The 23866-nt window shown below is 41.0% G+C and overlaps 2 protein-coding genes across 2 annotated transcripts in view; one reads left to right on the plus strand and one right to left on the minus strand.

The window, feature by feature from the left end:
- Positions 1-18175, minus strand: part of slc30a6 (solute carrier family 30 member 6) — a 72303-nt gene extending 54128 nt beyond the window's left edge. The window contains exons 1-4 of the mRNA XM_050071425.1: positions 17978-18175; positions 15586-15632; positions 13887-13973; positions 5929-6013 (exon numbers count right to left, since the gene is read on the minus strand). Coding sequence (XP_049927382.1) covers positions 5929-6013; positions 13887-13973; positions 15586-15632; positions 17978-18161 — 403 coding nt within the window. The 5' untranslated portion in view covers positions 18162-18175. The remainder of the gene's footprint in view (positions 1-5928; positions 6014-13886; positions 13974-15585; positions 15633-17977) is intronic.
- A 3796-nt stretch (positions 18176-21971) lies between these two features.
- The window catches only part of sult6b1 (sulfotransferase family, cytosolic, 6b, member 1), a 16755-nt gene continuing 14860 nt past the window's right edge, over positions 21972-23866 (plus strand). Inside the window, exon 1 of the mRNA XM_050071749.1 lies at positions 21972-22332. Within this exon, the coding sequence (XP_049927706.1) occupies positions 22137-22332 (196 nt within the window). The 5' untranslated portion in view covers positions 21972-22136. The remainder of the gene's footprint in view (positions 22333-23866) is intronic.

A 23866-nucleotide genomic window follows, 5' to 3' on the forward strand; every position in this document is an offset into this window, starting at 1 on the left:
GGGGGGGGGGGGGGGGTAGACTTCTATGTAGGTTATGCTTCATTTGAAGTAAAGGCAGAAATGCACTGGAGGCGTTGGACGTACATACTGTCCAACACATACATACAGTACACAGAGGCACATTAAAACACATAAGCTCAGTGGAAAGACACAGACTGTGTTCAGACTGTCACTGTGTGGGACTGACGGCTCAGAGTGAATGAGAATAATGAGAGTGAATCTCTGTTCTGTTTGTTTATACGCCAGCAGAGCAGACAGGTCCTTCAGCCTGTAGACATGCAGCACGTTGAAAAGTTTGGAATCAGCTGTTATATTTACGCTTTATTTCTTTCCTTTAAGTTAAGTTTATTTACTTTATTTATCTCCCTGAGGGGAAATTCAATGTAAATAAAATAAATAAACATAAACTTTCCATCATTACTTCCAATTTAATGGAGATAAAAGCTGCAGAAATGAAATGATTTGAATTTCCATTTAGTTAATGTCCCCACAGTGACTATGTTTACATGCATGCCGATATTCCTCTATTATTCCACAACATGACGATATTCTGAATTTGACACCGGCCATGTAAGCAGCATATTTTGTCTGGATATTCTGAATAAGGCGATTTTCTGAATGTAGCAAGACATGCCGGTATTATTCGGGTTTTAGGAGCATTCTTTTGACATGTATACAGCACATTCAGAACATGCAACTCAATTGGACTTTAAGGGAATTTGCAACACATGGCCTCTTGCCTGTTTATGGTCAACTCAGTGTGTTGTACACAAACCATCTCGCCAACAGTTTGCAAGACTGTGAGGCAAAGATGCATGCCTAAAAGCGAAGCCCAAATTTCTGGTTAAAAGGAGAAACACACCCACTTTTGCACAATATGAAAGACTTGGATATCATCAGGTTTTTGTCTATCTAACCCTGACCTTTTCAAGAAGGTGGCTGAAGGATTGAAAGGGGGAGGCTGTGTTTACACAGTCAAACAAGTACACCATGGGTGGAAAACCTCCACTTAAGAAATCCTACTTTGACACAAAGAAGCAAAATGACACAACAGGGTCCAGACGTTCTTCTTATCCATATTTCAGAAACTTTTGGACCCATCAGCTGGATACTTTAAAGTATCCTGGTCTTAATAAGGATATAGACTTCACATGTTTTATGTGATTCATCTCTGTTCTCTACAGGCTTCACCATTTTTATCACAGCCTATGTGTAAAGATGTGTGTGTATATTTATATATATGTATATANTCTCATCTCATTTTCATTATTGTCTATTTGTTTCACCTGTCATGTCATTATCTGGGTCATGTGATGGCCTCCTTTTGGTTTCTGCCACTACATAGGTCGGGCCACACCTTTGTTGCATGTTTTTTTTTTTTTTAAAGCCCTGACAAAGACCTGCAGTAGTCAAAACATGTTTGGCTCTTTAAATGATTTAGCCACTACAATAAAAGCTTTTTAAAACTTCCTTGGAGTGCCTGTATTGCCTTCCCTTGTTTCCTGTGTTCCTGTTTAGTAGCAATATCGTCTTTTACAGGAATCAGGGCAAAAAACAGAATATTTTGTGCATCTAAACGTAGTTACTGTTGCATGTGAGGGGAGATTAATGTTAGAACTTGGATTATGAATTTGTTTTTGAGTTCAGAAAAGTGAAAGTGCCCCTCGACCATTAGTGAACCACAACTGGGAATTGGGGTCCAAATATATCAAAATATTTTTTTCATCTAAATCTAAAGCCCAACACTGATAGAAATACTTGAAAAATCCTGATTTATGTTCACACAAAATACACCAAAGGTACCAAAATACAAAGAGATCTTTCTACTTCTGAGCATGTCCAATAAGAACAGACAAAATCAGCAATCATTGGTAGAGGAAGCTGGAAGCTTAGCATCAAAATGTGGAACTGTTTCAGTGTCAAGTGCACAACAATGCCTCACTAGGTTCACATCAAACATCAACAATGATCTAGGAGGAAATAAGGGGATATGAGGGCACCATCAGGCACTATAATAAAATTGTGTAACAAACAAATATTACCAGTTAAGTGCACCTGTAAATCAAAGGTAAACACTCAAAAAGAGCAGCTCCTTTCAGTGTGTTTACTTATTTATGTGTTCACGTAACACTTGGGTTTCTCCTATACTGCAAAAAGTTTTAACTCAGCATCACAAAATCTGAAGCTGTACAGTAACTCCAGCTGTCAGATCAATGACATGAATGAAAAGACACCAAAAATACTCAAAGTAGCAGACGGGTGAATGATGAATGTGTGAATGCTGGTGTGCTCATCATGTGAGTGGAGACTTTATACACGAGGAGGAAACCGACAGTATTGAGACCAGGCCGCTGTCTGCTCCTGTTGTTCTCATCGGGGGCCGAGTATCGACGGTGGTGTCGCCTTCCCCCCCCGTTTGTTCGATACCTCTGTCCTCCGCTTCCTGTCTGTACGACACCCGACGCCACTGCTGTGTGTGTGTGTGTGTGTGTGTGTGTGTGTGTGTGTGTGTGTGTGTGTGTGTATGTGTGTGTGTGGCTTATGCTGCAGTATTTGCAGGCAGAGCGGGTGAGCGCGGATAAGGTTGCATGTTGTTCTTTTCGTGGCAGCATTTTCCTGAGTGATGGAATCCCTGAGAGGATTTAATGTTGGTGGCTGACACGAGCCTCGCTGACCATAAACACAGCGTCTCACTGCACAGCTGTCTCACTGCACAGCTGTCTCACTGCTCAGCTGTCTCACTGCTCAGCTGTATGCTGACTTTCACCACCTCCACAAACAGGTGGTGAGACAGGTAGCACTGAAATATGTGCACGTTTACAGTCAAATTTAGTGATGATGTACACAAACAAACACAAAAACATGCTTAACTGACTTCTGTTTGCCCTTTAACCCCTGGCCTCCACACACACGCCAAACAATACCTGACCCACCATTAACTACTGACTCTAAAATGCACCTTGTATCTGATGAGGCCGACAACGTTAATGGATTTAAATAATTTCCACTCCTCCCCTCTGAGCTTACTTCCTCTCCATCCTTTAAATCTGCACAGATCTCCTACAGTCATGCATATCTGCAATCACTGCTCACTGTATGTAAGGTTAAATTTGGATGTGTGCGTCTGAGTGTGTGTGTGTCTTCGCGTCCTAAATATAAGCTTGTCACATCATCCAGAGTGCAGCCAGTGGACAGCTCAGCTGAGGCAGAGAAATGGTTTTAAGTGCTGCTGTTCTGCTCACACAGCCCGCCAGACAACCCAAACACAAGTTGAGACCAACACTGATATTTCACTGTTATGGGAGCTACTGACAAACAATATTGCATGCATATATTCAAAACTTTCAAAGTCCCAAACCCTTAGTAACTTAATGTTTCCAGAGCAGAACTGAATTTTCTGTAACAGCATCAAAAGACAGGATCACAGAACAGCAGGCTTCTAATCATCATAAAATAATCAGTAATCAACAACAGGTGACAGTGAATGGAGGGGCGGTGAACGAGACTGAGTAAAAGGTTCTGACTAGCGAATATCAAAGCCTGATGCAGAGCTTCATCTGGTCACATAGTGGGCATATTTTGAATATGCACCTAAGGCTCAACACAGAGACAGCGCATGTGGCCTACGCCATTGTGAGCATTTATACTTGTGCGGTGGTGTGTCTGTCACTCTGCAGTTACACCTCCAAAACAATAGTCGGTGGCGGAGGTTTCTGTGAAGTGCTGTCAAGTCTGATTGTTCGAAAACACACCTAAAACACACATAAAATGTGGCTTAATAGCTACAATTTCAAACTTAAGTAAACAAACTGGCTTCATTAAGGTTTACACACAAAACTCTTATCTTGTGAGACACGTTTTCCCCACAAGCACAACATGCTCACGATATAAGCGTAAGCCAGTGACATTACACGTGGCATAAATTGACCTAGCGGCTAGCAGAGTTTCTTCCATTCATATAGAGCCAGGATAAATCACACACAGGACTTAAAATGCTATTGTGTGGGGGCTTCATTGTCTCCACAATTTATTTTTTATCGGTGAAATTAAAGTAAATAATAGCTTTGTTTCCACTGAGAGGAAAGTGTTTTCAGCTTGTGAAAAAAAAAGAGATCTGTGTCGGCGCAACGTATAGTTAAATTTCTGAGAAGGTGCATGCCAGGCTACAACGTAGGGTACACATCTATGCAGAGCTTACGCTGTAGGGACAGTGTTGATTCAATGCAGTGTAGTATAGATCAGAGAATAGATTCTGCTTCTACTGTTAACCAGTTATATTTATGACACTTACTGTGAACCTGTTTATATTTCTGGCACTGTGTACATCATGTTGAGCAGATTCTTGAGAATCCTTACTGTACGTTCAAACCAACAGTGACCAGAGCTTCCAAAACGGCGGAAGTAATTAATTTTCAATGAGAGCCTGGCGACTTGGGCGCTGTTCGGTTACAGAGACCAAAATAAAAAGAATGAGGCTTGGGACCACGTAGCGGAGGTAGTTGGTTGGTCTGGTGAGTTTTAAAGTGTGCAATGTTAGTAATAGAGGAGAGAACTGCAGGCTAATGTCGCAAAAGGCATGCAAGTCTTCCTTGCTTGGTTTCTTTTTTCTGTCTTCATTGACCAAACATAACTTTCTGTAGGCCAACTATGAGCTTTTTGACTGGACAACAGCAAGCAGCAACTACGCTGCTTCCAAGCCAGTAGTTTGCTTTGCGGCTCCTTTAAATTGACAAGCACAATCTAACGTTTGAATGATTCACGTGATGAGCCTCTAGAGCGACCAAAGCTGCAACAAATATTTTTGACAGTCGTGCTTCTTGGGCGTCCACGAGAGACTTTGCCTCTTCGGAAGCTTTGTATTGCAACTGCTGCACAAAAATGTCCCTAAGGATTTTATCTTATCTTAAATCTGGCATCATATTTGACTTGGTACACTTCATGTTTCTTCTGTTAATGACAAAAAATTCAACAACAGCAGAAAGACATTCTGAAGCAGCCTGTGTGGTACAAGAAATGTATACTTTTCTATCAGTTTAGCCTTTCAGTGTGCCAACTACTGAAAAACCTTTAACATGATGAATAATTCTGATTTATTACAACTTGAGTCTTGGCCATCACAGGTTGAAGACAAATCAGTAGTTTATTGGTAAAAATCCCTCATTGTGTCACAGCTACATTAAGTACAGCAGGTCAAAACTGACGCAGACAGTATGTCTGTGAACTCTAACAATGGTTTGACCTGCCAGGCTTTGGTGAGGACAGGATTATTCTTATTCATAGAAATGATGAGCAACACACACTAGCGAACTAGAAATATCCTTTATACACCATCTCTAATTTGTCATTCTCCTGCTCTGCTGTGGCTGTGTTTATCTGAGGAGAGACAAAAGCCAAAAACCGTTCTTGTCAATATGACACATGTTCCCTGTATTGTAGCACCAGAGGGTAAATACAGACGCTGTGAAGGACTCTGTTTCTTCAACATGCCTTTTAAAGTGCCATATTTTGACTGAGGTGACCCCCCTACTCTCCAACACATACACCAGCAGCAGTAGTAACAGGATCAGTCTGAACCCCTGTGGTGAGACGACACTGCTAACACACTTCCTAAAGACTTGTTCAGTGGGTGGTTGAAGCTGCAACACACACACACACACACACACACACACACACACACACACACACACACACACTCGTGCCTTCTGTGTGCGTGTGTTTAAGTGTCTAGCTGTCAATCTGTGTTTACTGTGTGTAGACAGGTATCTCCGCCTGTTAATGTCTGTGTTCGAGTCTCAAAGTGTGTGTTTTTCTGTGTACATCTGTCTCTGTGTGTCTGTGTGTCAGTTTGCATGTGTCTATCTGTCACTGTGTTTGTTTTATATGTGTGTTTGTGTGTGTGTATGAGTGTGTTCTGGTGTGTGTGCTCACCCATGCTGTTGGTAGAGCTGCACCACATCAGCAGACAGCCAGTACATAGCAGGTTGAGCGCCCCAAACAGCAGGATCCTCCACGACTGAAAACGACAACAAGAAAACACAAAAACTGTTTAAGAATAAGAACAGGAGCAGAGACGCTCAACGTTTGGTTCCATGTCCCATTGGTGTCATTTATTATGCACATGGGCTGATGGGAGATACAGTTTTTTTGTACATAACATATCAACAAAACCATGTCATACTCACTTCCTGACAGCTGAACTTTTATTTCACAGATAAGAAACAATAAATTGTGAAAACAATAAAGCCTCCACTAAAATAGCATTTTAAATCTTGTCCTGGCTTCATATGAGCAGAGGAAATCTCCACTCGTCACTAGGCTAATTTATACAATGTAAAATGCCATAGGCTTGTGCTAATAACAATAGCATGTTGTATTTCTTTGGAAAACATGTTAAGTATAAGACAGTTGTTTTGTCGGTGAACCTTGTGAGCTGTAATAGAGTCGAATTTTGTAACGTTACCTTTGTTAAATGTTGCTGTTGACCCTGGCTTCATGTGAGAAGAGGAAAAGTTGGCCACTAGGCTAATTTATACAATGTAAAAGACCATAGGCTTGTGCTAATTACGTTAGCATGTTATATTTGTTTGGAAAACATGCCCAGTAAGCTGTGTGCACTACAAGAAAAAAAGACCTGCAGTACAGAACAAGACAGCTTTATATTTCCACTTTCGAACAATTTAAATTAAGTAATTTAGTGAGACCTTTACATGTCTTCCTAACATACAGTAGAGGAATGAACTCTGGCGGAAGGAGCGTGACAAATTGTCCAAATATACTGCAAGCAACAATTTTCAGGGAGTCTATGGAGCCCCGAGCGAGCCTAAAGAACAGCTTGCTGTTGCAATGAAAATAGGCTGAAGGTGCGTGAAGTTTCGCAAAAATACAGCCAGGGCGAGTGTTTTTTTAGGCAAGCGAAACGTCACTTTGTCTGTTTGCTGACACACAAATCAAATTAGGACCTCTTTACTGGGAACCACTCAGACAATCTGATCTGTGCCAGTTCACATCGTGTCCAGGTAGGAAAAAGTCTTACAGAAACTTGCAAGACAAATGAGAAAAGTCAAAGTCAAAATCAAAGCAGCAGAGGTTAAGATACCCTGGCTGGCTTTCAGTCCCTGGTAAAGCACTGGATCCTACACTTCCCATGATGCACCTCAATAGCATCTTTCGTAACTACAGTTTGTAACAGTTTTTCTGTTGAATTTGTCCACAAGCCCAATCGTAGATGGCCGTGATGACATAAAGCTGCTCCAGAGCCACAGAAGATATTATACAACTGTTTTCTCCTGAACAGGGTTTCCCCAGCTGTCAGTCAGCATCCCGCAGCAGACACTCTGGCAGGTGACCAGCCGCCGTCTAATCTAAATCCAAACCTACAAACCGACTGGGAGCTGCTGGGTTTTGGCTGCTGGATGCAGGGTGAGTTTCCTGCCCTGCGGTCAACCTGCTGTGTCGGCCGGGGGATTTGGGTGAATTGTCTGACTGAACGAGTCACTACAGTCTGAATCAGTTCATCACAGAAATACTAGCTGAGGGCAAGGTCACTGTCAGAGGACGAGAGAGCGGAAAACAGGCTTAGTACTGAGAAAGAGTAGCTCTGCTCGTCTGTAACATCTGTTGGTTTGATTATAACACATTATAAAGCTTTATACAAGCGATAAATCTATTTTAATCTATTTTAAGAAAGACTAGAGATGTTTTACATTTCAATACCTGGGTTCTAGAAATACATGTAAACCCTTTATATATTTAACAAGTCCTCCGACTTACATTACATATTAATCATTTGCCAGTGCCATCCAAAGTGACCCATATAACTTATACATAGTTTAAAAAAATGGTAGCTATCTTAATTAGTTACTGAATTAATGCACCATCTGCTGAGCATGCTAAGTCAGTCCCTTCAGGATTTCCAGGGCTGTTTTTGTGATAGTTGCGACCTCAAATGTAGGATTTCATGGCAGCGTTTCTAAAAAATTGCAATCAAATCAAATCTGTTGAACTCAAACTGCTTGTCTAGAGTAAAGGAACTGGTTTGAACATAATGTTGACGTGATGCTGTTTCGCTTGTAAACATTTACTCAAAGTCAGGCAACTTCAACCACTTGGCAAAGGTTTGGAGAAGATTGTGGCCATGGCTAAAAGAACCCAACATTGGTCGGGGACAGGATGTAAACTGTGGTCTTTGTACACCACAAACGCCTTCCTATGAGCCATCAAGGCCACCTTGCTTCCTCCTTTGCCTTTGAGAGACAGCAGTAATTACACACACACAACGACCACAAATCATTTGTTAAGAAGACATAAATATAGGTTGTTCAAGTTTGGACAAATGACCAATGAAAGGAGACCAGAGAGACCAGTTAAGCTTGCTCCATACAGTCTGTATCAGTGCCCATTTAACACTGGTGTTACTCCGTCTGCCTGGATGTAAATTCAGCAGAATTTTCAATGAACAAAATAAAAAATAAAAAAAAACCTTGAGTCTAAAATCGCCCTCTGAGCAGAAAGAGAGAGTGCGTCTGTGTGTGTCAGAGGAAAGAGAAACAAGAAATGGAACAAGGGAACGTGTGTGTGTGTGTGTGTGTGTGTGTGTGTGTGTCCTGGCCTGTCACTTCGTGTTGGAGTCATATGCCGTGGTGGGGAGCGCCGAGTGCTGTGAAATCTACAATTACTGTGGTGTGCTGTGTTATGACAGCACTGGGGCGTCTGGTGACAGCACTAGCCAACGACAGGCATGGGAGACCCACAGTGTGTGTGTGTGTGTGTGTGTGTGTGCATGCGTGTGTGAGTGCATGCATGCGTGCATGTGTCCGTGTGTGCAAACAGAGAGACAGCACTTGGCCCAAAACATTCCCAACCCCCCTTCACATACACATACACTGAGCGCCTGGAGGAGAGTGCACCAAAGTTCAATCCTGACACTCTGCTGCCCCCGTCTGTCCGTCAGCGGCGTCGCCTGGCTGTCCGGTGGCATAACGGCATGCCAATGTATTGATATTACATGTGACACTGGAGTGACAGAGCTGCAGCGCCTGTACAGAGCCTCAGTCACCAGGTACTGTATTAAATAAAGGAGCCTCTGCTGACGCCAGGCCTGATTACATCATTGTTGAGCGCCGTGCCATGCTGCCGCATCATCAGGCAGCGCTGGGGAAATGTGTGTCATCATGGTGAGCAGAGGCGTGACTCATATTAGCCTCTGAAGAAGAGACGTAGAGCAAGGAGGAGAGGGCAGTTTTATCATAAGGGGCTGGGAGTATGTGCAAGAGGATTTGTGGGACTTGTTGGGCAAAGTGAAACCCGCAGCACGCCGCCATCACAACCCGCCACGGCTCGCTTGCAGTGGCACATCAACATCCTCCTCAAATTGGAGCCGTCGGGGCTCTGTGTCTCCAGGGTGGCCATGTTCTCCTCTCAAAATAAACCTACTTACATAATGAATCGGCGGCAGCAGCAGCGGCCTGTTAACGTGGACAGAGGAGTTTTCCGACTGGGTTGCCACAGCAGAAACGAGATGACGCCTGGTCCTCTCACTCTCCTGTCCTCCAGTCATGTCTTTCCTCTGCTGACGGCCTGATGTCCCTGTTCTAGTTTTATCAGGACATTTTGTAACTGCAGCAGTGACTGATGAGCTCAAGCACCAATGTCCAGCACTGCAATCATGCACTGTACAACAGAAGTGATGAATAGAGTGCAACAGAATGAATTCATCTGATAAAAACTTGTCTCAGTAACTCACTTCTGCTTTACGTTATCTTTATATCCTGTATGAAACTCCATGTAGAAAAAAACTGCAGGAAATTAAAGGACGATTCTACACATAACAGGCGGGTTTTTCAAGCTGTAAGAAGTCCGAACAGAAGTCTATCAACTTAAGCAGTTTCTAATGAAGAGATACAGCTGAGTTGCATCATGGGAAATGTAGGCTTGGTGCTTTTGGAGCTTGAGCTATACTAGGAACGATATGTCTGCTGCTGCTACTTCAGTTTCGACAGTGAAATCTTGGATGTGAGCTGCACAGACAACCTCTGCCCAGTTTTATCACGATTGATGAAGGATAAGTGGCACTAAGCTTTCATTATTTGCTCTGAATTTATTCTTAAAAAGCAGGGTTAGGGTTATGACTTGGTCTATATCAGTTTGGAGGGGGGTCACTTTGCAGCACCTCCTCTGGGCAAAGACAGAACACCAGGCGCAGTGAGACTGAAGCTTAACCGTTCATTGCGCTAGGTCTTAAGGTTTACTTTGACTCGCTACTGTAGCAGCTGCTCCTCTCACCCATCGATCTGCTCAGCTTTGATCAGATCAACTGATCAATTATCCACCCCAACAACTCAAACTCCACAAACAGCTGAGAAGGTCATACAGAGTTCTTTCTGAATGTGCTGCGTCCATGGCCCGCAAAAACGTCAGTGTTCAAAGAGTGGACACAGAAGTAGACGTTAAATTATCCATTTGGGATTCGGATGTTGGAAAGGTTTGTGAGGAGGGTGTTTCTAAGGCTCAATTCACTGTGCTTAAAGCCAAACTGAAGCCCTTGGTGTCTCATAATGCTTTAAATGCTGCTTCAGAGGCTTTTCAATCCAAGATAAAACCCTGAACACATCTAATATATTTGGCATAGATATGTGCAGATTTTAGGATATCATCTATCTGTTAAACTCTGTATCAGCCTGTAAAAACTCCTGTATCGGTCAAACTGTGCCTGAAATCAGATGTCGACAAGAGACCTTTGTTTTTATATCACAACACCAAAGGTAACAGTAGACATGCGACGAGGGCGCTGAGGCGCTGAGGAAGCACATCTCAACTTTCTCCGGTTTGAACTATGTTTGGTCCCTAAGCCGTGTACGACACCATGTAATCCAATCCAAGGCTCTATGGGGAAGCAAGACCCCCTGCCAGTATGTGGTCAAAGTGGATTATACTACAATAACCCTGACACACACACACATCCACACACACGCAAAACAATCTGTAATTTCTACATCCCTGTGTTGTTCCAAAGCATTTTTAGCTTAGACTCTACATCTGTCTCTGTTTTGTTGTGACACACTACTACTTTTTTCCATGTACTCTAATTTTAGAGGAACACAATCACTCCAAGCATTAGAACTGAAGATGTTTTCTGAGTGGGAAATTAGGACAAACTCTATTGTTGTTCCCCAATTTCATAACAGTGAGTACGTGTTGTTGCTGAGGTGGAATATTTAATGTATGTTTATAACAAAGATGAGAGCCTGCAGTAACACAAGTACCTTTCCTAGCTTTTAAATCCTCATTAAACACTGCATTAGAGCTGCCAGCCAGCCAAGCGCAAGTGGTCAACATGCTCAAAAAGGCAACATGAGCATGCTCTGGGTGATTTTAAGGGAAAATATAGTGTCCAAACAGAGAGCAACATACAGGCAAACAGGGCCTGAGTGGTTCTTAAGTGCAGAATGAATAAGCACAATATGCTGCTTTATTGCTGATGAAGGTCATAAGTGGGAGACATGTATAATCTTTGTTATGCTTTACCAGGAGACCCTGTAATATTTAGGAAATCACCCCAAAATGAGGGTTTTGTGTTGCATTTGCACAGGAAGCAAATATTTCCTGCCTCACTGATTCAAGCTTTTCTAGCACTTGTTGAGCAGTTGGTCAGTTTGCACTAGGGCTGCCACGATCGACTAATCGCTGACTAATCGACTATCAAAATAATCGGTGACTATTTTAGTAGTCGACTAATCCGTTTGAGCCATAGAAAAGTACTATAAAAGTACCCTAAAATACTCCTATTGCAGCTTCTTATGTTCAAATCTTGGCAGCTTCACACACTCTCCCATGACGGTGAACTAAAACCCTTTGGCGTGAGTACGAAACAAGACATTAGATGACATAATTTTGGGGTTTGGGAGAGACAGACCGACATTTTTCAACATTTTAACACATTTTTCGATAAAATGATTAGTCGACTAATCGAAGAAATAATTGACAGGTTAGTCGACAATGAAAATAATCGTTAGCTGCAGCCCTAGTTTGCACCAAAAACAACACTATCAAATCATGAATAAGCGCTCAAATTTCACATTAAGATCTTATTTCCACTGCGCTTTAAATAAATACTGAACCTAAAATGCAAGAATGATGTAAATAAATTGAGGAATCTTGGTGCAAAAATAAACAATCCAATGGCCCTGACGTTTGGTGGAACTTCTTTGCAGGTTTTGTGCCATTTTACAACAGCAATTATTATCTGTATTACGCATAAGCCTGGAGCAGATCATGCATTTGGTCATGTGTGGCCGTATGTGTGTCTGTCCACAGCTAATCTCTCAAACTACTGGACCAATCAGCCTCATATTTAGTGTGCACATTGATGACTGTATGCTCACGGATCTCTCGTGGTTGCTGTGATTCACAATCATTGAAAAACCTGTTACATACCATCACTGACTGCTGACCTCTTACTCCTCTTAAACGGCAGATAGGGGCTGCAAGTGTTCCAGAAATCAGCCACAGTAAAACAACAAGCCTTGCCGTCTGTTACAGGCCACATTTTGGCCTTGGTCGTCTCAACACTGACATCCGTACTAAAGTTTTGTCTCATTTTGACCCAGAGCATCTGCAGATTAATTCCATTCCCGACATGTTATGATCCACTGAAGTTAAGCACAATGAATAAGTCTTTTATGTTTCTTATCTTTGTCGCCATCTTGTCTATTAGAGAGCTAGGGCGATTCCCCTGGCTGTAGCTCGCTGCATACCGGCTGCCATGGCTGCAACCGCATTTAAATTTGTCCTTCACACTGCGTCGTACCATGGTCATAACATACAAGGAGCATTTTACCTGCCAGATTTTGTAGACTTGGTCATTTGTCCTTGACATTTGTGCTTCTACAATAAGTCAACAGGCAGTTAAATGTTTTCTTTGTGTTTGTTGTTGTTATTTCTTACTTTGTTGTGCATAAACCTACAAAGTTAATACGGTTAAAACTCCAGTTATGAACAACATGAATCAAAGATTTGTAGCGGTGTTTTATTTATCAAAAATACTTTCATCCTTATAATTGTATTGTATCTATATTTCACATACAGTGTCTGTTAGCAGGAAACCTTGATCTGCTCTGTGAAACACGCCATGGCTCCGTCAAAAATAGACAAGGTGTGTATTTTTACTAGTTTCTAAGATGCTTCTGGGACCTGCTGTGACGTGTCAGCTGGAATTACAAGAACAGTCTAGAGAGGTGGTGATCTGTTCGGGCAGCTGCCTGGTGGAGATCTGCACTCTACTGAGTGCACTTTTCTAGTTGTTATTGAAATATATTGTAACTGACATGAATCCAAGATGATCACGGCACATGTTTGATACTCAAAGTATGAATTTGGGTGGATAATTGCATTAAAGGGTTCATGTATTTTATTCTTCCTAGTTGAGTTTAAGTTCCAGCTCACGATTAAAAGCAGCGAAATAAAATACAACAGATGAAAAATGTCCCAAATGACAAATGAAGCTAAAGTATCAGGCACAGTGGACCAGCAGTCAGCTCGTTGCTGATGGTATTTTACTCTGAGGGCTTCATCCCTGCTGCTTTCACGGGAACATGGTGACCTGATAGGGAAACAGGATTACTGGAGGTGTTTGGGTCTGACTCTGTGTATGAGACACAGAATCTAACCAGCTTACAGCACAATGGGATTACAAAGTGAGGATTCTCCAGACGCTAACTACTAAGTGAAACCAAGGAGGATGATGATAACCAGGCGGATTTAGTGGGCTGATGATCAAAACAAATGAAGCCAAAAAATACCAGAGACGACACAAAGATCAGACCTGATTTCATCACACATACACACACACACACACACACGCACACACACACACACACACAAACACTTACCCGTCTATCTGAGATGACCAGTCTGAATTCTTGCTGGAATTTTCCAAAGATGGATCTGTGTGTCTTCCTGAATGGATGAATGGTGCCCTGCAAATTGAAATAAAATTAATAATAGTTAAGAAACTTTTAACGTAAGATTAAATAAATCTGCTCCAGGCTAAAATATGCAGTCAGAAATAATTCTGTAAAGTTGTCAGGAATGATATTTGGATTAATTTAAGTACAAACAGGTTCATTAAGTGGGTGATAGGAGAGCAGGGAAGGAGACAAAGTGTAACCTACACTGCCACCAAGTGGTGTGTCAGTGTATGACAATGACTTCAGCTAAATTAAATCCTACAGAGCAACTTTTTCTGACCAAAAGAGAAATTTTAGGTTGTAGATGACTTGAAAAGAAACATAAATAACTCTCTAAAAGCTTTGCAGAGGATTTTTATTTTGAGGGATTCAAAAACCACACAGTCTCTTTACATGAGACAAACATATTTTTTAAAGATGTACAAGCATCTAAAACAGCAAGAAAGTTGTTAAATGAGCTTCAACTTTGCAGGATTTGATGGCTGATTAAAGTACAGGCATGAACTAAAGTAATCCATCTTTTTTAAACCCCCTTAAGACCAAACATAGCTTTAAATACAAGTGAAAAACTGGCAATGTCAAAAACAAATGTAAAATTCCAGACATTTTATGTTTATCATTTTTTACAAGCCCTGTAAATTGTTTTATTGTGTCACGCTATGACTGCAACAAAAGTGATTTTAAGTTCTTTAAACTAAACTTTCACAATTCCAGAAAGTCACATTTTTTGCAGAACTAAACTTATGACTCACGCATTTCTTATAACCTGTTCTTAAAAGTTTTATACATATTGACCTAGAAAGTCTTGAAAGAAAGATTAAAGACTATAGTCGCTGTAAACACAGAGTCGACTAACCTGTTGTAAACCCCCTCAGTAGTAAGCAGTGAGTTGTGTCTGAGTTTGCTCTTTCCTGACTTGTAAATTGCTAATTAATAATCAAATGCAAAAAAATACAGTTTATCTTATGCGGATCAAACTGTGAAGACAAGAAACAACAAAAATGCCAAGCAAGCATCTTAATTTCATTGTACACACAATTACAATAAAGGCTATTCTATTCTATTCTATTCTATTCTTAGGCAGTGATATGAGATCAGAGCTGTGATTCTGATGATGATGATGATGTTGAAGGTGAGATAATCACAGTAATATTGTGTGCAGGGTATTGGCACTAATGTTAGGATTAAATCAAATGTTTGGATTTAAAGACTTCTTCCCACAATCCTTGTGTGCCCAAGTAGAAGACTCAACTCTTAAAAGGAACATTTCAACAATTAGATCAAAATCTGTAACAAAACCAGAAGGCTTAAAAGACACTGTCTTCCTCAACTAAAGCTATGCTGAACCTCCCTTCATTAGTCATGCAAAAAATAAAGGAAGCTCCAGTCTAATAAGTAAAACTCCTTTCGTCATTCATACTACTTCTACATAGACAGCTTCTCTCTGCTCAAATCACAGCCGCTGCAAACTGTATGGCTTCTGACTTTGTTTGCTATGAATATGTTTGTGTACTACTAAATAAGTGAGGAAAAAAGAAGATAATCATAATGCCAGAAACCCATCAAACTGATAGCCACTCAACGCCATGAAAATAAAAATAAAAAACCCAGAGAAACTCACCAAGACATACGTGTCGTGCTCATGCTTCTTCCTGTGCAAGTGGACATCTGTGGAAGAATACAGACACCACTGTCAACATATGACAACAACAAACAACTTACAACTCTGGTCTTATTTTTGCCGCTTTGTGCTTCATTTTTATAATAACACTATGATCACATACATTATTAATTATCTGAGTAAACAGAGAAAACTAACTTCTCAGCTCTACTGTAACCCTTTTCGGATCTTTTAAAGCGGGGTTGAATGAGGTCATTATTTACAGTAAATTGTGGTTGGCACGCCCAAGTTTAGAGAAGCAGGCAGGTGTGCTGCCAATGCACTGCTGTGGACTGGGCAGCAGTGAAGCCTCTTAAAAAAAAGGTCCCACATTTTAAGTGTACGCTATATTTAGTGCATTGTCACCGCTTCCCTGCCACAGACAGCCCTTCCTGATGAAGAAGCTGCTTCAGTTCCTCATTTATGCGCTTGTCAAAGCCATCAGGCTCCACTGACAAAAACGGTCATTTTCCCTCACTGAACACGGGAGCTGCCGGTTTACCGCTGTCTCAATCAGGTAGTTTGATTGGGTGACTATGATCTACTACTACGAGTGGCTCGTGCTCATGACAATGTGAGATGTAAACATTTATGGTATCCTTCTCACTGAGCTGTGACATTAGCTAGCTCAGTGGTGCTAGGTGAGCTAGTGGTAGATGCATGCTTTCTTCTGTGTTGCCATGAGGTTGGCAGGTGTGGTTCGATGGAAAGAAAATAGTTCCTAGTTGAAACTGTTAACAACAACACCTGTGGATTATATTGAGTAACCAGGTTGTGATTTCTGGAGACAGACATTGCTGTTGAGTTTTTTCACATTAATTATTTGGTGTTTTCAGCACCACAAGCCATCTAGTATGTATGAAACAAGACAGATATCTCTACATCCAATATCTGTGACACACAGCAACTCACATCAAAAAGATTGATAAATAGCACAACAGGTAAAAGCAAAAATATGTACTTTGATTTTGGGGTGAACTTTACTTACCCAGCAGCACCTAAAACTTTCCAAAGCTACTCAAGTTAATATCATAGCATCAAATTCTCACATCGAAAAGCATGACAGCAATTTTTTTTTCCAATTAAAAAATTACCACTATGATTATTCAATTACCAAACAGCTGCGACTTCATTTTCTGTCGATCAACTAATTGACGAATTGTTGCAGATCTAAAATAAAGTAAGGGATGAACGATATTATTTTTTGCCGATATCTGATATGCTGATGTGTATCGACTCATTTGACGGATAGCCAATACCGATATATCCACTTTTTTCCCCTACCTCAGTTTAGTGCTCATCACATCTCTTCTGTAGTGGAATTAACATCATATTATGCATGCATACTCTTATTGTGATGGCCTACCAGCAGATGGAGACATGATAGAATACAATAGATAACTGCTTTCCATGTATCTAATATTCATTTATTGTGCAAAATAATTAAAAGCATGTTGGCTGAATCTGATTCATTTTAAAGCTTATAATGGCTGATACCGATGACGTGCTGGTACTACTGTGCATCCCTAAAGTGGGGCTGCAACTTATGATTACTGCCATTGTTGATTATTTTCTCAATTAAGAAATTTATCACTTTATCAATATGATGTTTTAAAATTGAAAATAAAATGCTCTATATATTCCCCAGAGCCCAAGGTGATGTCACCAAATGTTACGTTTAATCCAAAAATCCAAAACCTGTTCAGTTTAATATCATGGCAACAAAATCTTACATCTAAAAGCATGACATCAGCTAATTTATTTATTCATTTATTTTTGCCTCAAAATGAAATTAAACATTACCAAATAGTTGCCAATTAATTTTCAGTCATACAGTACAATAATATAACATTATTCCGAAAAGACCGTTGTGCATAATGAATACTTGTGGTACTTTAAGTATATTTTGACGTAAATACTTTTATACTTTCATTGAAGCAAGGTTTGACCACAAGACTTTTACGTTACACTGAAGTACTGCGACATTTATTTAAGTAAAAACTCAGAGTGTTTCTTTCAGCACTGAGTTTTAACTGCCTTTTAAATTTTCGTGTCTATTAAAGCTGAATGTAAGTGCTGTCTGACAGTAACACATCTTCACTGCTAACTGGATTAGCGGCACACAAACGTCAACGTCAACAGACAAGACACAGGGGCCCCAACGGATTATTAAACCGTTTTACCAGGGTTATAAAAGACACCGTTAATGTGTGACCTGTCGTTATAGCCGGCTAACAACGGAATACACGTTAAAACCTCAGTAACGGTCACAGCTTTACCCAGAATCAGCTGTTAGCTTAAGTCAGCCGTTTGACTACGTGTTGTTAGCCGTTAGCCTGCTAGCATAACAAACCTGAGTCGTTGATGTTAATGACATCCACCGACACCATGTCAGGTTTATCCAGCGGCCCCACTTTCCTCTCGGTGACCCCGGACGGCACCACGTCCGGCTTCGGGCCGAACTTTCTGGGGTAAAAGTCCCCGGCATTGTGGTAAGACAGACCCGAAGACGTGGACATCATTCCGTCCATCGCCATTTCTGACTTCCTGTATTTCTTCTTCGTCTTTCTTCCGGCAGACCAGGCACTGTTTGCTTTGCTGCCACCTACCGGTGTAGAACGTCATTGCTACTTTTGTCCTCCAAGACCTACATCTTGTCATATACAGTAGATCTGTGGGTTTTTAATGCAAAAAAACATTTCATAGTTCCAGCTTCACAAATATAGTGTTGTTTTTCCTTTCAACAATTTGAATGTGTTTGTAAAGTTGAGGTCCATCAACCCAAAATGAATCTGCAACAATTTTGATAAGTGATTGGTTCTAGATTCTTAAACATGAACATTTTTGCTTGTTTTCCTGGTCATTATAGTAAGACGTCAGCTTTGGCTGTTGGGAAATTGTCATGGACATGTTTCACTTTAATTAGGAAAATAAATGCAGATAACGATAGCCCACAAGTGCAGCGTTCCTCCAGTCAGGTGCAGGATGGGTTCATGTTCATATCGACTGACAGCCTACTGTCCCAAACACAGGCCAGTGCAACACTAAAAAATAATTTAAATTGAATTATTTCACAGCTCAGGCAATATGCAAGTAAGCAAATGTTTAATCCAGTCCCCCAAGGATAACGTGGGCTGTTTTGGGGATTGTTGCAGCATGAAATGTCTGATTTCATGGCAGCCTTTCTGAAAAATTGCAATGCATGTTGCTATCTAAGTGTTTTTGAGAAAAGAAAGAAAGAGGTGCTGAGCAAATCAATATGCTGCACGCTGCTCTACAATGAAAAGAGATTTTACTTGTTTAAATAGTCAAATTTGCAGTAAAGTTGCAGTGATTGGACAAAATTGCAAGGTCGTGCGCAACTAATGGGAACTTGCTGAATTTGTGTTAATTATTGCCATGGCAACATCCTGGAGGGATTGCTAAATGTGTGCAACTGTTCAGAGAGCTTTGTTTCAAAAAGTATTCATGTAAAGTACAAGACAGAAAAGGAAGTGTGACAGACTGAGCCTGGAAATGTGTGTATCAGTTTATGTCTGAGGCCTCAAAGAACTCTGTGTGCAAATTTCGGTCAAAGTTGAGTATGTGTGCAGAATATGTAGTTGCTCATTTGTGCGGCAGTGAATGGAGATTTTTGTGTGCAACAGTGAGAGACGCCCCCGAGCTGAGTGGGGCCCCCGAATGGCCGACACTAAAATGTGTAGAAAGAAAGAGAGAGGATGAATGAGAGAGTGTGAGGAAGAGAGAAAGGAGTGATTGAAAGAGGCAAAGAGGGAAAAGAGACACAAATTATGAAATTAGAATCTATAAAAGAACAAGAGCAAAGCCTGTTTTTGTTCTGTGGTGGTGCAGACTGCAGTCTAACAGCAAATATATTCTCTCCAGTCGTGAGAGACGACCTCTCAGGTCCTCTACAACAGGTCTTTGTGTCCCCAGAGTCAAGACTAAACATGGGGAAGCAGCATTTAGTTTTTATGTAACACATATCTGGAACAAACTCCCAGAAAACTGCAGGTCTGCTGCAACTCTTAGGACGCATTCACACTGGCACTATTTGGTCTGCTTTAAACGAACCCTGGTTCGCTTCCACGAACCGAACTATCCGTGGAAGCAAACCCTGGTCCGCTTCCACGGATAGTTCGGTTCGTTTGGAGTGGTGTGAACGCTCATTCGAACTTTGGTGAAGACCAAACGAGGGAACTCTGGTCCACTTGAAAACTGGGGATCTCGGTTCACTTGCAAGTGAACCCTGGTGCGGTTCACTTATAGTGGGAAATGCAAACGGACTATCCAGCGAACCAAAGAGAGGAAGTGAACCAAAGAGAGGAAGTGATGTAGAGCACAGTGCAATATGGGCAGACCTGGAGTAGTGAGGAAATGCAGGTGCTTATTGATATATGGTCAGAGGACTACAGTGGTGTGAAAAAGTGTTTGCCCCCTTCCTGATTCTTACTTTTTTGCAGGTTTTCCGCACTTAAATGTTNAAACATGCAAAAAAGTAAGAAATCAGGAAGGGGGCAAACACTTTTTCACACCACTGTATATACCTCAGCTGCTTATGGCTACTCACAATTGATTTCCGTTTTTGGTCCTGGACAATCGATGAGCCCGGTTTTCTTCTTCCTCATGCTTTTTTTTCTTCCTGGTCAGTGGTCATTATGGGCAGTACCGCCCCTAAATGAGCAGCTGTTGTAACTGCGTGACATTGTCCAGGCGGTTTGGTCCGCTTTAAAAAGTGCAGTGTGAAAGTGAACCGAACCAAATGAAGGTGTGAAATTTTTCAGCATTCCCCGTCCCATGGACTATCCTGGTGTGAGGAAGATCTTTTGAATCAAGGCTGAAGACTTTTGTCTTTGCCACTGCCTTTTATTTATTTCTTTAACATATTCTATTGTTTTTTAACAACATGTAAACAGCTATACAGCATTACAAAAGAAAAAGAAAAAATAGTATACATATGCACAAGTGTATACATGTACAGATACCTAAATACACATAGAACCTTTAAAGGAACAGGCAGCTGCAGAAGATAAAGTTCAAATCAGGGCCCATCCTATTGTGACTGGCTATAAGATGTAAAATATATATATATATTGCTGCCTTTTATTAAATCAATTTTTTTTTACACTGCACTGTAACTTTTATTCTCATATTTTATACTTGTCTTAATCTTGTTTTTTATTTTCTATCCTCATTAGCGACATTTTAAATTGTATTTAAATGTCATTTTATAATGGGTTTCTTTTGCAATTTGTCTTGATGCTTCTGATGTTTGATGTAAAGCACTTGTAATTACCATGTTCCCAAAATGTGCCTTTAATGTTTAGGTGTCCACTTGTTTTTCCAGCTGTTGTGGACCAAGCAGTCAAAGCACAAAAAAGATTTTACAAAACAAATAATTGAAGGTAATGAAATCAGAATTTTAGGGTCCTTAAAAGAGGCCGACAAAATATAACTCTATTGAAAAATAAGGCTGATAAAAACTAGACATGAAGTCAACTAACAGAACCAGACACTGGGGCAAGATATATACTGGCTGATCAGACCAACTTCAACACACAGGGGGAAAACTATATTCACAACAACTCAAACTGATACAAAGAAATTTTGTCTTCTTCTGGAGGATGGTTTTCAAAAATGTGCATGTTATTTGCATTCATGCATTTGCATCATGGGAAATGTAGGATCCAATGTTTTCCACACTAAAATCCAGGATACCTCGGGGTCTGTTGCTTCAGTTTTGACCTTTTTTTGTCCTCTTTCCTGAAAGTTTCCCAATTTATAGAGTGCGCAGGTAAATCATTCAAGCACCCGTTAAAAGATGTGAGGTGTAGGTAAAAAATGTCATCTGAACCTTTTTTTTTGTTCTTTAAATATTATAAGGGCACACACTTACACAACAGGAAGACCTGCAGAAACAGAGGAACAAAAATCATTTTTCAGTTCAGTTTTTTTGTTTCAAAGACACTCCCAAATTGTCTGAGTAAGTAAAAAGTTCCCCTCAAGAACTCTCCTGTCTTAAGTCATATCTAAAGTTTTTTGCGGTGGGGGTTTTCCTTGACTACTTAAGAGATTTTGGGGGGCTGATTGGCAACACAAGTAGAAAGTGAAAAACTGGTTAGAACTGGTCTTTAGTGAACATAATTCTGTATGTGTATGTAGGAGAGAGTGAGTCTCTGGGTCTGCAGACAGTCTGTCAGCATGCACCTCCCATCTGGCGAACACTGTCCAGGCATCTCCCACAGTCACACTGCCACAAACACACACATTTTCCTATGTGTGTGTGTGCATGTGTAGTAAAAGGAGGAGGTGCCTGGAGCCTCCCCCTTTTACTACACACACACCCTGTCTCTATTTTTCTCTTTCTCAGTGCTCACTCGTTCACTCTCAGTGCAGCAGTGGACACTCAGCTGCACGGACAGCAGCTTCTCTTTTTCCCCCTACACTTTTGTGTGTTTTATACTGAATTATTTTTCTCTGAGTTTCTGATCTGTGCAGCCACGCTGTAGGAAATGGACCCCAAAACCTTCCAGAGCTACATGCAGGACAGGATGCAGAGGGCAAAGGAGATGAAGGAGGAGGAGAAGCTGTACAGATACAATGGGGTGCTGTACCCGCGCCTCATGTGCCATGAGGATAATTTAAAGGCTCTGAAGGACATCAACGCGAGGGAGGATGACATCATGCTGGTGGCTTATCCCAAATGTGGTGAGTGATTGTGACTCAGTTACAACAGCCATCAGGTCACATATTACATTTGTTTAAGTGACTAATAAAGTTTTTAACGGGTCATTAAAGGGACCTTTAATCTGTTGTGACCTCTGACCTTTGACCGCCCCTCCACTGGTCGCTTGAAATGTCAATGATTTTAACACTGGTGACAGTAAAGCTTGTTCTTAGCAGTGGTGAAAGAAGTAGCCAGATATTTCACTGAAATAAAAGTAGTAACACAGTGTAGAAACACTTTCTTTCAAGTCAAAGTCCTGCATTCAAAATCTTCCTTAAGTCAAAGTACAACAGCATTAGAATATGTTTAAGGTACCAAAAGTAGAAGTACTCATGGCTGGATGATGAGACAGTGAGCCCACAGGCACTGATATGCCTCCCAAACAGGAGCAAGACAAAGACTTTGTGCTATTTTGCCCTATCTGCTTTTGTTGTTTGTTTGTTTTGGTTTGTCTGTCTTTATGGTCTCTTTGTAGTCTTTTTTTAGATAATTTTGTCTCTTTTTTTTGGTCATTTTGTGTCTCTTTGCAGTTCCTTTGCATCTCTTTGTTGTCTCTTTGTGTCTCTTCCTGGTCAGTCTGTGTTAATTTGAGTGACATTTTGCAGGAGAAGGCCAAGGAGCTCCCTTCTGGCACTTTGGGCCCTTGTCCAGTTGGCCCGTTCACAAATGTATTCATCACTTTAATGTTAAATGTTGCAGCTGGTAAACGTGGAGCTCATTTTAATTACTTTACTACTGCTTTCCACATCAATAAAGTCTTATCATATCTTAATCCATAATAATAAATCACATCATCAGTCATTACCAATCTCAATTTGCAAGGTAATTGAAGCTATTTAATAAATGTAGTGCAGTAAGAATATTTCCACTGCATAGACTGCAGTGATTAGGAGGGAGAAGTCTTTCTGTTTGTTCCTGATTTCCTGTTGAGCTGTTGCACATACCGCAATCATCGCTGCCCTCAAACATCTGCGCAAGAAAGAGTAGAAAAAGGAAAAAAAGGGAGATTGTAAGATGCAGGAAACAAAGCAGAATGCGATTACATGGACATGAATAACCCATTTATGAGGCTCATTCTGGTTCTGATCATATTCGGGATATGGTGTTCACATGAGCACAGAGACAGCAGGTTATTCATGTTCCCCATATACATCGTAGTTTCTTTCGGAGTGCTTAAACACATAAACTACTCTACTTCTCCAAACACCCAATTTTACGGGGCCGGGGCCGTTGGTGCGTGTCTCCACCGCAGGAACCACCCCCGAAGGACAGAGTTCCGGAACTTTTACGGGGGCTAAACAAGTCCCTGCCTCGGGGTAGGTACTCAGAACGGCCTCGAAAGACTCCCGGCTGGGGCTTGGGGATTACTTGGTGCTGATTGGATATACTCAAGGAGGGATGTGACGTCAACAGAAAGCAACAAAATAGCCGGCATTTTTAAAACTCAGCAGACGAGGATTAGCTCGTTCATATAGCTTCCTCCGCCATGTAAAAAAAACTCACTAAATGGCCCGT

The sequence above is a fragment of the Epinephelus moara genome, chromosome 19 (assembly GCF_006386435.1).
Source record: "Epinephelus moara isolate mb chromosome 19, YSFRI_EMoa_1.0, whole genome shotgun sequence".
Taxonomy (NCBI): domain Eukaryota; kingdom Metazoa; phylum Chordata; class Actinopteri; order Perciformes; family Serranidae; genus Epinephelus; species Epinephelus moara.